The sequence below is a fragment of the Falco peregrinus genome, chromosome 1, assembly GCF_023634155.1.
Source record: "Falco peregrinus isolate bFalPer1 chromosome 1, bFalPer1.pri, whole genome shotgun sequence".
Taxonomy (NCBI): Eukaryota; Metazoa; Chordata; class Aves; order Falconiformes; family Falconidae; genus Falco; species Falco peregrinus.
In genome coordinates this window covers 67,941,404-67,956,925 of record NC_073721.1, presented here as the reverse complement: position 1 = coordinate 67,956,925, position 15,522 = coordinate 67,941,404, and the positions used below count along the sequence as shown (strand labels likewise).

General features: G+C 37.8%; 1 protein-coding gene across 13 annotated transcripts in view; it reads left to right on the top strand.

Annotated features, from left to right (window-relative positions):
* The window catches only part of MIPOL1 (mirror-image polydactyly 1), a 197,332-nt gene that overhangs the window by 68,158 nt on the left and 113,652 nt on the right, over positions 1-15,522 (top strand). For all 13 annotated transcript variants that reach the window (XM_055820142.1, XM_055820203.1, XM_055820191.1 and 10 more), the window contains 3 exons: positions 601-730; positions 6,179-6,212; positions 6,472-6,642. In XM_055820142.1, the coding sequence (XP_055676117.1) occupies positions 601-730; positions 6,179-6,212; positions 6,472-6,642 (335 nt within the window). The remainder of the gene's footprint in view (positions 1-600; positions 731-6,178; positions 6,213-6,471; positions 6,643-15,522) is intronic.

Below are 15,522 nucleotides of genomic sequence, written 5' to 3'. Positions count from 1 at the left end.
GGATAGACAGTAAATCTTAGTTTATTGGCACCTAATGCTCCAAGGTCCACGTATGCCGTAACAGATAATATAACAGTATATTACAAAATAAAGTAAAGGCTTGGCAGAGAAGAGGGTGCCAGCTGTGCCACTCTTGTGATACCAGAGACAGACTATGAAAATATTATAAATTGTAATATTTAATATCAGTGTGCCACTCTGATAGGAAGCAGTGTGATGGTAATTTTAATGGATCATTGCTTTTAACTCTGTGTCCTGGAAGAAATCTAATAGCATCTCATATGATTCTGAGCTTTAAGAATTACTTTTCCATTAAGCAAGCATTCCGAATGCAAAGCAAAACACCTCTGTGCCCTGTTTGATTATACAGGGCTGAATCTGAAAACACAGAGCTTTATTTCATTCCTTAAAGCATTCATTTCAGCAATCAACCGGAATTTAGTGTTGTGTCTGAAGAGTAATGTAGACCTTATCCAGAGTAATCCGAGGTCAGTGGAGAAAAGTTGATTTTAGGAGATGCTGGCAAAGGCCCATATAATGCACCTAATAGTGTCTTTCCTTGTCAAGCTTGTTTGTTAAACACACTGGTTACTTTCACAGCTCTGGTGGAAGAAGTTTATTCTGCTCAACGGGAACGTGATGAGGCTGTCATGGCAAGGCTTAGGTTAGCCAACGAAGAGAGAGATGAAGCATTTCTACGAGTCCAGCGTTTAGAAGAGTCTCTCAAAGAGTAAGTTTACTTTTCCTACCCTGTGCAAAAAGGTTGTTGTGTCAGTCTGTGACTGTCATAAACTGCTCAACTTAGCACAAACTTCTCTATGGTGAAATACCAGGCTAGTGCCAGTCTGACTGTGCTGTTGGTTAACTTGTTAGACATCCTGTAAGACTGTATTTTTCTCTGGAGACTGAGAACAAGTGAATAATTTTGATCACAAAAATTAAAAATAAAATTAAAAGCTTTTTTATTGATTTATTCAGGGTTGAATAAGATGAATACCACATTTTGTAGGGATCTTTTGACATGCAGTACCAGAATGTCAGTCAGAAGTTGCCGTGTATAGGAAATCAATCAAGCCTTTAAGCCCACTAGACATTTCCTTCAGCAAAATTTCTACTACTGATGTGGGTGACGTCATGAAAATATATGGTTTTTTTCTTATCTTTAGTGTAGAAGCAGTTTGTAAGGCAATAAGGATACTTTATAGAGTTTTATGTATGATATTTTAACACAACAGAAGTAGGCAAACAGAAGTTTTTCATGGTAGGAAACTGAATAGGTGCAGTTGTTAGTTAACCAAGTAGCAGGCAATTATGTTTTAAATAATTGGTTTTACTAAGAACACTCTTCCCTCTTTGTGGCAGAAAATCAGTCATCTTCTTTTGGGTATTTTTGCAGGTAAGGCCAGAGAATGTTATCAAAATAAATTTCAATAATTGGATGTAGTTTGTGCACCATTACTCTGTGGAATTTACAAGTTGCTAGAGTTTGTCACAGCCTGTAAGTATGACTCAACGGCAAGATTAGGACATTCCATTCCCACAAGAATTAGTGCACAGTCTGTTAATGTCTCTACAGAGCCCATTATAGGTGTACATGCATATGAAATCTTGCTTTGAGCAGCAGTCTCTGAGGAAATTACAAATGTGCTTTAAATTCCTATAAGAGGCATCATAACTGTGAGCCTTACTCCAGTCTTTCCAATTTCTTCTGTCACTCTTGTAATTTTATATGTTCCAAGAGTAAAGAAAGCAAGGAAGTTTTGTATGGCCCTAAATGTCAAACTCTGTATAAGCTGTTAGCATAAATGCAAGACCTTTGGGGTTAAAGAGCTCCAGTTCTGCAGCAAATTAACTGTTTTGGTCGACAGACCTATACAATGACTTTTGGGTTTCTGGAAGAAAACACAGATTATTAAGTCTGTGAGAAGCGTGTTGCTGCTTTGTCTGCAGTGGAATCTGTAGACACACAGATGTGTGTCTTGACACACACGAATCCCTCAGAACACCATCATTTGTTTTCTCTTCAACCTTTTCTGTCTGCTTCACTTGTACTGGAAGCCCAACTCAGTTCTAAGCAGAAGGGTGAGAAAAGAGAAGAAACTGCATTTCTTGGCGAACATGCATACTACCTTCCCCAAAAGAATTCAGTGCAGAAGGCACCGAATGCACTGCTAATGACCAATAAAAGGTACTTGCTCCAAGGAGAGGGTCAGTAACTCCCTTAGCTTGGGCCCAAGCCATCAGCCATTATACCTTTTTGCTATCATTTAGAGAATAACAACTGTTGTTGCTGTCATCCACTTGGGTGCTCTTACTGATGCTCTATAGAGAGGCCTGATACCCTGATGCCATTCACAGTCTCAGAACTGGCATAGAAGATTTCCCTGGGGAGAACACCAACCTAACACAGGGAAAAATTGCAATGGGCTGACCAGCTACTGTGGGTTCAATACCTGATATAAATTCCTCTCTGCCTGAACAGTGAGCCATTGTCTGTAGCTAGTATCTCTTCCTGTGTATTCTGCAAGGGTGCAGATCAGGCTTCTGTGGCTGTCAAGAGAGCCAACACGACAACGCAAGACTGAGGACAAAAGCAGTTTAATTTCAAAAGAATTGTCCTTGCCAGACTGCATGTGTACTGTAAGATCAGGGACTCCCATTCTGCATTACACAGACTGTGCCATGGCAGCTCACTGGGCAGTCACACCCAAGTTTTCCTCTCCTGGGTGCTGTGTGACCTGTCATTGAGGGCATCCTGGACATGAACAAAATTAGGCAGATCCCAAGCAAGCTTATGCCTCACATAGGGCACAAATATGTTCCTGAAGGGTTCTGACAAATGTCATAGGCTTTTATTTTTATGGATAGTTTTAGTGTCAGCCATCATGGCAGTAGAAGAAAAATCCTAAATGACAAAAGCCACAAAGGCAGAGAGCCCAAAAGCTTCATTTGTTCCCACTATAAAGTTTGCTAAAGTTTTTTAATCATCCATGCAGCAAGTACTTCATGACAATGCATTGTTGGGCATTGATTGCCGTATGTAATCCCCTGAAAGGGAGAAAACCTCATTTTTTATGTTGTCACGTTCACTGCATCATATGTCTTAATATCTGCCTTTTTGCTTATCTTGCTACCCATTCAGCCAAAGTGCAAGTTTGATACGTAATGTCTTAAGCCATATCAGACAATGTAAGAAACTTCAAAAATGTCTCGCTGCATTCCAGCAATTTATAGTCAGTATTACCTCTGCCCACAGTGACTGTGTCCTTTTGTGCAACCTGACCAAGGTCAAGCTGACCACAGATCTTCCCTGACCCGTATCAGTCCTCTATGAGTCAGCACCTTCCGGATAATGTGATATTTCTTCCAAAAAGAGCAATGGTATGGTGCAGGGAAACATTTACTATTCTTTTTTTTTTTTTTTTTTTTTTTTTAAGAAAGTTCTTTGCTGGTTTTGAAATCTCTGGGCATTACAGAACCAAGAAGGCAGGATTGCCTTCATCAGGCTCATCTGCTTTTCTTCTGGTCCGCTTATTCTAAACTTACGTGATGCTTAATTCATGCAGCTGTACACCTTGCAAACAAGAAATGGTTGAGTGGAGCCAAGATTCCTGCTGGAACACCAGCCTGACTGCAGCATTCAGGCTTTTCAGAACATGGGGCATCTTTACTGAGTGTGGTAACATCTCAGCTGAGGTGACTAGATGCGCATTTCTCTATCTGCTCGGATGTCTGGCATTTTGCAATAGGAGAAGCAAGCCAGGACTGTGAGAAGAGTCAAAGTGAGGTACTGCGTTCTCAGCAGCAGAGTCAACCCCATGAGGAAATTACTTTTCTCAACCTCTATATTCTAAGTAGTTTATTACTGTGGCTGAATGGACTTTTTTTTTTTTTTTGAGTTCACCTCACTGCTCCACTAACCCTCTGTATGCAGTAAAGATGATGGGATGAGCCATGAGGGACTTGGTTTATTTAGTTGAGGAGTTTCTTCTGGAATCTTGGAACTTTTCCAACTACCACCTTTAATATTTTCTTCTGATGCTGGTTGTTTGGAAGGTTGCATTCTCTGTCTCAGACATGGAGCACATAGAGGTTTGTGGCGTTTTTTTTAAAGAACATTGGCTGCTTGTGCCACACATCAAGTTTTAGAGCACAGGTCACTCCTTCCATCTGCTTCTGACTTCCTCCAATGAGAGATCTTTAGAAGAGGGCAATATTGAACAGGCTGCCAACCTTTGTCAAACGCCTTAATGCTTTCTTTTAATTAGCAGCTGGAGCAATTCTGTTGTCATTATTTAACTGTATCAACCAAAATTCTTTCAATCCTCTTGGCCCTAGGGGTTAGTTAACAGAATGTGTATAGAAATGGGAGCAGAGGAATCCTTGGTTGCTGCTGTTTAAACTCATGAGAAATCTAAGGGTCATTTATTGCCTGTGCACAGCACAGGGAGAGGCAGCAGGGCAAATACATGGCTCGGGATGCTGCTTCTTAAAAAATGCTGTCACCTAAGGAGGTGTATGTGTACCTACGGACAGATCCCTTGTGGCAGTAGCATGCTGAAGGGCCACACTTAACGGTGGTTCCTGTTCTTTTTCCCACCCCCATTTCTCCCCAAGGTTTCTTGCTTACCCAGCCTGTTGGTCGGCTAGGTGATTTTGTTGACCCACACTTTTAGTAGGGTAGAAGTCCTCTGGAGAACCCAGGTCAGTCCTGCCAATTTGCTTTGACAAATACCGTTCCTTTCATTGTGCATACAAACGAGCTGGAGAACCATCTTTAAGTCCCACATGAAGTGGCACTTAGAGCAATGTAAAAACCTAAAGCAGGAACTCTACAAGGAGCCAAGTCAAGGAGCCAGTTCTGAGAATTTGGACTTATAATATGTTTGTTATTTTATGATTTGTGTTACTTATGAATACAAGTCAAACCCAGCAAAGGTTAGCTTTTACTTTGTTTTGTTTAGTTCTGGTGCTGACTGTGTATGTTGGAGTAGTTACTGCGTGTGAATTCCATATAAATATACCAGCTGTTGTACACTGGTAGTACATTCTGAATTATTTCTTTTTTATTTAAAGAATTAATTTCTGTACTGGTTGATTTACTATGCCTTATGTACTGTTATCTGGTAAAACTTTACGCTTTAATGTAAAAGGTGCTAGTGTACTGTCAAGTGCTCTGTGCTGTTTGCTAGCTGAAGTCTTGGCTTCAGAGCAGCATCTGTCACAGCACTGTTGAAAAAGTGTGTGTTGCTCTTTAGTAGATGTTTAATGTTACTATATCTGTCTTTTAAAATATCATACACTAGTGACAGACCTACTTGTAGTAGAAGTCACCATCAAGTAAGTAGCAATGGAATGGTAGCTCCAGAAAAGCGGTCTCTTCCATTTTAAAATACACATAAGTGTTTTAAATAATATGCTGTCCATATAACTAACCTTCGGTAAAATAAAATGCATACTATCCCATTTATTAAGTTTTTGTGCTATCACTCACTGCTTTTACACAGCCAGCGTTCAGTGCTGTATGACTAAATTCCTTGTATCATCTTTGTATTTGATAGGTCAATATATGTTCTGTTGAAATAGAAAGGGAGGAAAGTGCAGGGGGGATTGTTCCAGAATTAAATAAGGGCCTTGCAGAGAATTGGCTTAGCTTGCTATTTTATGCAAGATATAAAATCAAAATATTTTTAGGAAACTTCAGCTAGGTTTTTTTCCTCGTTTTGGAAGAGAGAAGTGGAAAAAGAATTGCTTTACAATCTAAAAAAAAAAAATCTCCACAAAAGTCCTGTCCCGTTTCATTTAGGGTGCAGTAAAAACAACAAAAATACACCGTCAGGTAAAAGTTGTAAGCCCAGAAATAAATAAAATAAGAGCATCAGTCATTTCTACCGCTGGGGAACTTTCTTCATCTAAGCACATATGAACAATTGATCCTTGTAGTCATATATAGCAGTAAACATTAATAACTTAACAGTCTGAAGTCAGTGCTGAAGATATGGAGCATTATTGAAAGATGGAGTCGAGCAGGTGGCACTTTAATATGTTCAGTGTCATGGTTGACTCTAAAGACTAGTAGAATGAAATTACTTGAGGTTCTAAAGATTTAAAAAGCGAACTCATTTTGCTGCACTAAGGAAATGCTACTGATCAGGCTTTCTGTGTCCCTTTTTTCTAGGCTAGAAAATATTAACCCTGAAGAAAATGACATGGTAAGCCATTCTCTGAGGAGATTTCTTGATGTCAGTCTTATATCTTAGAGGCTTAAGTTCAATTGAGTGGGTTTCAAGAACTAAGATGTGGGAAAAAGAAGAATTGACACACTAATAATGTACATCTTTGCTGCAATATGAAAATTCAATAACTTCACTCAGTCAATTTACAATTCACATGTGCCTATTAATTAAAACCCTATATTAAATAAAATATATTAAAACTTCATGTCTGACTAACATATAATGCTGTTGGTAGACATTACAGGAATTACTGAACAGAATAAACAATGCAGACACAGGGATAGATATACTGAAGAATGGAGCTATAATTCTGAATCGAATACACAGGACCAAAGAACGTAAAAAGAAAATAATAGCTGAGGAAATGAATGCAGTAATAGAACAACGGGATGCTGCTTTGTCTCAAGTAAGTCTCTACAAGTGTATAATCACTCAATACCAAATTTTTTTTTTTTCTTTTTTTTCTTGTTTTGTTTTTTCTTTTTCTTTTTTTTTGTTGGGTTTTTTTTCTTTACTTTTGGGGAAGAAAGTATTTCGCTTACTTTTCTCTGTTGAAAATCTCAAAGAGAGCCTTTGTAGTAAATGACTGATTAATGATCAACTGCTTCATGGTAATAGTGCCCATTGAAATGGCATTAGTGCGTTTTGTCAGGGAATTTTTTTTTGTGGTTTTTGCACCTGATCACTAGCTTTCTTAAAACAAAATAGTTTTCAGTGTATTGTCCAATCTAAAAACTGTTAAAGGCTTAGTTTTACAGTGTGCTATATTGGTACAATGTATTGGATGACAGCTAACTGGGACTTAAGAATTTGTAAAGGGTTCGAAGTGGCAGAAATATCTATTAGAGGAAGATACAGTAACACATACAACAATGCAAGCAATTCCTCCCTTTGTTGCTTTATTCAGGCGATAAAAATCAGCATGTGGTCCTTGACTCTCAGAGTCTTACACTTCTGTTACATGACTTGAAAGAACCTGAGGTTCTTTTTCTGCTCAGATCATTCATTCCCTGCAATTTCCTACTTTCACAGAACAATATTGTCTTTTTTCACCATGACAAGAGTCTCCTTACTTTTCCCATCTCATGGAAGAGTTTTTCTGTTGGTTTCTGCCCGCCCCCCCCCCCCCCCAGGTTTTCCTTCCTGGATTTTAACCTAGATTTAACTCAATAGGAACAGCCTGTAGGGAGGAGCAGTCCAGGAAGGGGATATACCTCCTGGGAAAACACAAGATTTTGGACTGTATGAAACACTGTTATGTATTCATCCCCAATGAGAAATTTCATCTGACTCTTCCAGTATTGAAAATTTAGGCTTTTTTAATGTGAGTTACCAAAGTTAGCCCACATCTAACTAATTTCTATTAGATTTAAAGTCAGGTTTGTGATCTTGAGTGTTAATGATAATCTTGGTTGAATTTATATTTTATTGTAGAAGTGTCCTGGTAAAAAAGTCCCTTCTGCACAGCCTATAATTTTCCCTTTTTTACAATTACTGTTTATGCATTCTCTCCTATTTTAACCTTGAATGCCCCATCTGCCTGGTGCTTAAAATATTTTGTGTGTTTGTCCAGTATGCACGGCAAAGGATGTTAATGTTGGAAGATGTTAATGGCAGAACTATTTTTTCAGTCTACTTTCTTTTGCTTTTATAATAATGATGAGCACCATTGCTACTGGGAAACATCCAGTAGTCCTGCCAAAAGTTTATGTTCTGTCTTCTTTGTACAAGGCATTTGAAAAATGAGCAGCTTATAAGAGTAAAGCTCTCAGCAAAAGAGAAAGATCTTTTGATATTTTTATTTTTGTTTTGTCAGTTTTTGCTGCTTTGTTGAAGTGGACTTTCAAGCATACTTGGACCATAAAACTATGAATATCAGAAGAATGTCATTGTAGGGCATTTTAATATACATTTTAATTGAACTGATTTTTAAGCTGCCTGTATAAGGGGTAATCTTTTCCAAGTAATCAGCTTGGAAATTAATAAAGATAATTATTTTATATAGCGTGCTAAGTGTGGCTCAAGTGCACAACTAGCAAAGCCATCTTTAGGCCTGTCAGCAAAAAGCACAGGTAATGTTAAGCAGATAGTGCAGCTGAAAAAATAAATTAATAAAATAATAAATCCTTGCCAAATGGAAGTTTAAATGTCTTGTATTAAGTTGTACTACTGTGATACCATTTACAATTTATACCATTGTTTTAAATTAATTATTCTTAATAGAACTCTATTGATCATGTGCTATGTTTTCACATATGTGATGCTTTTACAGCTCTAACTCTTGAATCTAGAAAACAGGTCCTTGGAATTAAAGCTACCATTTCAACCTGCGTTTCTTACTTGATGATTCCTTGGGAATTCGTACCGTGCTTGAATTATTAGTAGTCTTTTGTTAACATTGCAATCGCGGTAGTTATTACAGTGTTAACAGCAAGAACAATAGGAGAGGGATTCCTACATTAGACCACAAAGGGACTAGATATAATTCAGGGGATGTATATGCTTAGCATAGCAAATGCAAATTATTGGAAGTTAGATCTGAGGTCGCCTCAGGCATTCATAACATCTGCAAGTTAAAATCTTTTTCTTTTTGATGGAGGTGACATCAGATATGAGGGGGGGATTGATGAGGACAGACTTAGACAAAGCAGAGAGAGAGTAAACCATGAGCATGCTGTGGCTATCCTCTAGAAAAGGCATTTTTGAAGTTCAGAGGTGGCTGGGCAATGGAAGCTGAATGCTTCGTGACTCATTGTGTGAACACTGCGTAGCTCGGTTCCTGCAAGCTGTTGTGTGGTGCTGGAGACAGCAATGTCATTGAAGTGACCACTATAACCAGTTCCGTATGACAGAGAACCACCTATATTATAATAAGGTTTTGGACTGACTGCTTAATGAAACTTTATCTGTTATCCTTCTTTATTGTTTTCTTCACAATAGCCTGGCATTTGTCAATTAAACACAGTGAATATAAGTAGTATCTAGCTTTTGGGGGTTTACTTGTAGGATTTCTGATTTTTCTCGTTAGCTTTTACAGCTTGAACACATCACTTTGATTTCAAGTAAGGTTATATTCCTAGAGAATGGACACTTTATAAACTGTGTTTCCTATAACCAGGTGAATACAGATCACTTTCAAATAGTTTTTGAAATGCAATTTTCAATACTTTTTCTTGTAGTTATACTGTCAAATTGCATTTAAATGGACTGCTGTTGCAGCATACTTGACAATGGTTAGCTAGTTGCAATTATTGTATTTGAATTTTACTTGAAAAATTTTTTGATTCTTCAGAAAAATGGAGCACTGTCCATGTCTTGGAAAGGTCATGAAATTTTTTTTTGAGCCATAACACACAAGAACCTCTACATATTTTTTGAGATTTACAACATGAATGTTACTTCTTACTAGGAAGCAGATAGAGGCACTTCTATCGCTGTATTGAGCTGTGCATGTGTATGTAATCTTAGATCATTCACTAGATTGCTGAGCAAATATGCAAACTACTTTTTGTATGTGTGAAAACAAATAAAATGGTATAAACTCAAATATTTGATACTACTTTTAGTATGTATTTTCAAGTGAATAAAAACCAAACAACTAAAGTGTGGCTAAACATTGACATCCATCTTCTCCTGTACCAACCCCCTTAAAAAAACAAACTCAACTGTTTGGTTGTATTTGCTAAGATTGTTTGTTAGTGAACAGATATTGTGTTATTCTGGGGATCTTGTGTCTGTTTTATGACTGATCTTCTGAAAGGAAAATGGAGAAAGATGCTGACTGTCATGAGAAATATAACACCGGTTTCTTGTCTGTAATGTTTGATTTTGTCTTAACCCATTCAAGGAAAAAAATTATTTGTCCAGTTGGTTGTGTTACAGTTCTGCCTTTCTTCAAAAATCTTTCTTGCTTGAGTCATCCAATTAGAGACAGACACTTAATGAAGATCGCATATGGCATAGTCACATTGTGTGATCTTCATAAAGTACTTTAAAGAAGTGGATTCCAGCAGGAGGCAATATAGTGCAATGTCTCAAAAACCACCTATTAACCGCATCACACCTTATGGACAGGAATGTTAATGTGATTACAGTGTTGGCAGCTAAAGCTGAGGACTTGAGTAAGTCACGACAATTACTTTTCTTCTGGTTTAGAGAAGAAAGGGGGCCTTTTAAATGGTACAGCATGAAGGAAGTGATTTTTTTAAAGCTAAATAAGAGGTGGCTTATAGTTCAGGAGCTACTGCATTCGATATTTTTGTAGTCCTAACTTTCATTCTGTGATTTTTGTATTTTTTCCTAATTGGGAACCATCAATTCTATACCAAGTTTTAAATACTAGAGGTGTTGAATTCGTTGTTAAGGAAAAACAGTGGTTTCACGGCTGGCAAAGTATCATCTGTAATACACTGATCTTGAAGCAATAACATAACTGGCAAGCAAACCTGGTTTTACAGCTTTGAATAGTTTGATCACATCCTGCTGTGCAGGAACATGCTTATGACTGTTCATGTAAAAAATTGGCATGCACCCAGTGGCTCATCTGAAGCAAGTTTAAGTACCTTTCTCCATTTTGAGGCACTGTTTGGCAGCAGGCAGCACTTTATCATCATTTAAAACAAAGATGAGAAGCAGTATGCTTGACTGCCCATCATTATCAGTTTCGACTAATGACTAATAACTGATAAATGTCTGTGCTTACAACAAGCCAGCTTCTTGCCAACTTTTTTTTTAACGTTCTGCTCAAGCTATTTCCCTCCTTTTACACCAAATAAGGTGTAGAGCTCTGTGATTCACAGAGCATTAAGGCACTCTCAGCACACATGAGTGAACAGGTCTTATTGAAGTAATAAACCCAAGAGCTGTATGAAGAGTAAAAACAAGAAAAGCATATATAAATGAAAAAAAAAATTACAGATATTGGGTCCTTAATTGGGGAATACTCAGGTGGCAGGTTACAATGCTTCATGATTCTTTTATCTTAGGGTAGAGGTGATCCTTTGCAACCCAAACCACAGTTTGGGATTTTATTTTTAGTGATTTGAATTAGTAGTTCAGTTTTAAACTCTGTGCTTTGGTACTCTTACTGGTTAAGGATACCAGCCAAGTTCTTGGTTGGCAGGAGCACATTTGACAGTGCCCCCCTAGCTGTTCTGCCAGGATGCTTCCCCTACTACCTTTTCCCTTTCACAACTGATATTTGGGAACAGGGAGAGAAAAGGTAGGACACTATTTACGGTTGTTTGTGAACCAGCCAGCTGCTGTGGGGTACTGATGATTTTGGTCATGGGCTTATATGAGGAGGGAAGTGAAGGTCAAGGGGAGGTTTATGGTAACCTGAGGATCCAGGGACCATGCTGGTTCACTCTTGTGGCTGGTTTCCTTTGGGCGGGCAACAGCAGGTTCCTGTTGCCCTCATTTGCAGTGCTTTTCTGTCAGAGGTAGCAGATGAATGGGCATGAGGAAATTACTTGCTAGCAGGATGGTTAAACAGAGAGAGATAAGCTGTCTGCAATATGCCCCTTTTGCCCTGAAAGTTAGTCCAAGTCCTAGGAGAAAGTAATAGGGATTTGGAATAAAATATAGAATAGATTTTATAAAAATTATTTGAGATTTAACATTAAAAGTTTCATTGCAAATGTAGGGAGAAAAGAAACAGGAGTTGAGGAAATGGCTGTCGGTTCTGTTGGTATTCACATCAGTGGCCTCAGGTAAACCTCACAGGCATCTCCTCTTTGGAGTTATTGCTGAGTAAAAGGGATCCTTCAGAAAGATCACAAAAAGCCAAGTTACACGAGCAAGTCTGATTAGCAGTCTTAGTTTTTCACTTGATTGTGTTGCACTGGAAAGATGCTTTATAATGTCAAATTTCATTTCTTGTCTACCTAAATAAAAATAATCCTTTGAAAGTTTGACTAAATCCATGTTTTAGGAAGTCCATGGTATACTAAGCATGGTTAAATCCATGTTTTTTTCACTGCTGCTCAGAATAAGCCAAGTGAATCTCAGCATGATTTTTCAAAGAACTCACAGAATTTTCAAAGAACCAAACAGAGCCAGTGACTGCTGTAGTTGGGAGACATGGAGTAAAACTACTGGGAATGATGCTGGAGAGCATCAAGAATCTTTTGCATCTCATAAAAGGGCAGGTTCTTCCCTACTTGGTTGCTTACTTCTTAAAACAAACCTAGCTTGAAAAATTATAATAGTTTATTTTCTGAGACAATTAGGTATGCTCTGACTCTCTACCTCGGTTATATTTGTGCTAGCTGGAGCATGAATATTTTCCAGGGGAATACTCAGTTAAATATTTGGCTACGTTCAAAATATGTGTGAAAGTGGGTTTTTTTTTCTTCTGAAGTAGGAATTGAAGAGTAAAATAGAGAGGAAACTGGCCAAACAGAATCCTCTTGATGCCTTACGTTGGGTTTCCTGGTTTGTGTAGAATGTTCCCCCAAAGAATAACATTTGTGTAATCTTTCATTGTGGTGCTCTGTTCTCTTTGATCACTGTATGTAACTCTCAGTTCTCCAGGTGTTAAGAAAGCTAAGGAGAGGTGAGATGTTCAGACAGGATGATAGAAGATGATTTGGGGACATCACACACCTCTGCCCGTAGTGTTGGTCTCTTGTGTTCATGTCGCAGAGGTTGTGATTTCTCGGTAGGCAGCTATCTGTTAGTAAGGCATGAAACTCCCTTTTATTTCACTGGAGTCAGAGTTTCACTAGTGAAAGTGAGTATTTTGAAGCTTATTCCTTAGCAAGGCTTTGGTTGCAGGAGGTCTTGTAGGTTTTGGGTTAATGCTTCTCACAGCTGGGAGTGCAGGTCAGTGAGTAGGTCAGTGGGAGGGAGAGGAGAATCCAAAGGAAATTAGCCTACGGAGCTCTTATACTGAACTTTTGTATTTAATCCATGAATGCTAATTATGAGTAAATATGTAAATGTTAATGCAATGTTTCCTTGAAGAGATTACGGTTTGTCTTTTTGAACTTCTCAAGCAAATTTTTAATTGATACTACATTTCTTCTTTTTACTGCCATAAGGTTTTGGCTGAATGATGCCCTGAGACACATCATTGTTTGCATTGTTAAATCACCTGTTGTTCCTCTGCAAACAGTGTGTTGTGCAGAATTCAGAAAATACATGTCTGCATAGTATTTGAGGGCATGATCGAGCTTTGTGTCTTTAATTGTAAACTTTAATGAATTTCCAGTCGAACATTCATCTTCTCAGTACCTAGAAACTCCTCACCCCTTTGAAAATGACAGTAAATCTGCATGCAAGCTTGTTTGATTAATTGCTATTTGACTCATCTATCATGGTGCTAAGCTCTAGGTTCACACAGCTTAGACTTCCAAACCAATTTCTAGAATTAATTTAAATATTTAATGTCAAAACCCTAGGATGAAAGAGAGGAATAATGTTTTGTATGCTTATTGATTGCCTGTTTCAGTAGCAACAATCCATAGAGGAAATTTCCAATGTGATACAAGCAGAATCCAAATAGTATTCCCTCTGAAAAGGAGACTGGATCACTGTGCATGCACAAGTTCTGTAGGTGCCAGAACTCTTTCAGAGGTACCTAAAAGTAAGATTTCCATGGTACTTAACACTTCACAGTTTCAAATTAGGTACAGAGTGTTGAATCAGATTCCAGTTTGCTTACCTGTTGGATAAAATGTCTCTGATTTTCTTAGAAATTAAAAAAAAAAATCCATCTGTGTTTCCTATTAAAAGCTAGTTTTCTTAGGCAACTTTCTAAGTCTTTCTGCAAAAATACTTTGTTGTTTTGGATACACAGATAACATTGCATAAAAATTCTTTTGACAGGTGACAAGATTTTTTTGTTTTATACTTCTATTTGATGTGGAGTCTGAAAAGGTTAATGTCTGACCTGTGTCTTCATTTCCCTTATTCATTTGTTACTTCTTGAATGTTCACAGTTGCAACTCCACGATTGATTATATCTGTATTAGTAAGTAGTGTGAACAAATAGAAATGGATCTGCAGTATGAAATAGTTCCCAGCATCTGTGGACGTTAACGTTTCAGTGGGGTAGGGTGTTGAATTTTTTTTATTTGTTTTTGTTTGGTTGTCTTTTACTTTAGACTAGCTGTAGTCGAGTCCTACAAACTGAATACTCATTTGTGTCGGAATGCACTAGGTGCATTCCTGGAGTGCATCTTTGAGTTTGCTTTAATCAAAAAAGGAATCCGGTTCCAGTTCTGGGATAGCACTCCATGGGGCAAAAGAAAGCATAAGAAGTAGAGACAGGTGACAGAAATTACAAAGTGCACCCCCAGTGCAAAGTAGCATATAAATTGTGTTTCTTGAGTGAAAATTTCTGCGAGTCATTGAGAACTTTAGAGAAGGGTTCAAAGCTTCACTATTTGTAAGTATAGAAACGGGAAAAAAACATTTAATCCAAGAAAGTATTTTAAGAATTCATCACATTAAAGTTCTGCTAGTGTATTACATGAAATTTAGGATAAAAATGAGATGACTTCAAGAAGGAGAATCAGATTTATTAAAAAAAATAAAGGAAATGGCTAAAGGGAGTTAAAAGCTATCACTGGTCTTGGAGAAAGTATTCCAGTACATTTGTATTTAGCCTTTTTACTTTGAAAATTATTAGACTGTTTTATGTGTAGACTCCACTGGTTGAAGATTTTGGATCTGTCCGCAAGACATAAATGAATTTTGTTCTTTCAAGGAGAAATAGGTTTTGAACCAGTAGCATAGATCACAAATAAAAAATGACACACAGAATGTAAAGTATAGATTTAATTGAGCAGTAGAGATGTCTTCAGAGAACAGCAGCCAAGCTATATTGCTGATCATGCCACTACCATGGCATCAGTAGTTGACTAAGAATATGGTGGGACATGGGGCTAGGAAGAATGGAGCTGCTTTTTGTTGAGTTTGCTTTTTTTTTCCCCCATGTCCCTAAAGTGAAATATTGACCTGTCTTCTAGCATGCGATACCCTCCACAGTCATCCCTGTGATTCAACGTGCATGTTAGGCGGTAAAGAGGTGGTGGGTAAGGAAGTTTAGGTCCAGCAGAGGCTGTAACAAAAAATTATTGTAATGATGATAAGCAGATTACTCATTTTCAGCAGAATGGTAGGGTGATTGTGACTGAAATGTAGGACTTAATAAACATCTTTGTTACTTCAGTTTCATTCTAGATTTTTATTTGTTTTTAAATGAACAGGTAACAGTTACCACAACAGCAATTTTCCCTCTTGCTTTGGTCTGGACGTTGCGACTCTTTTTTTCAGTTGT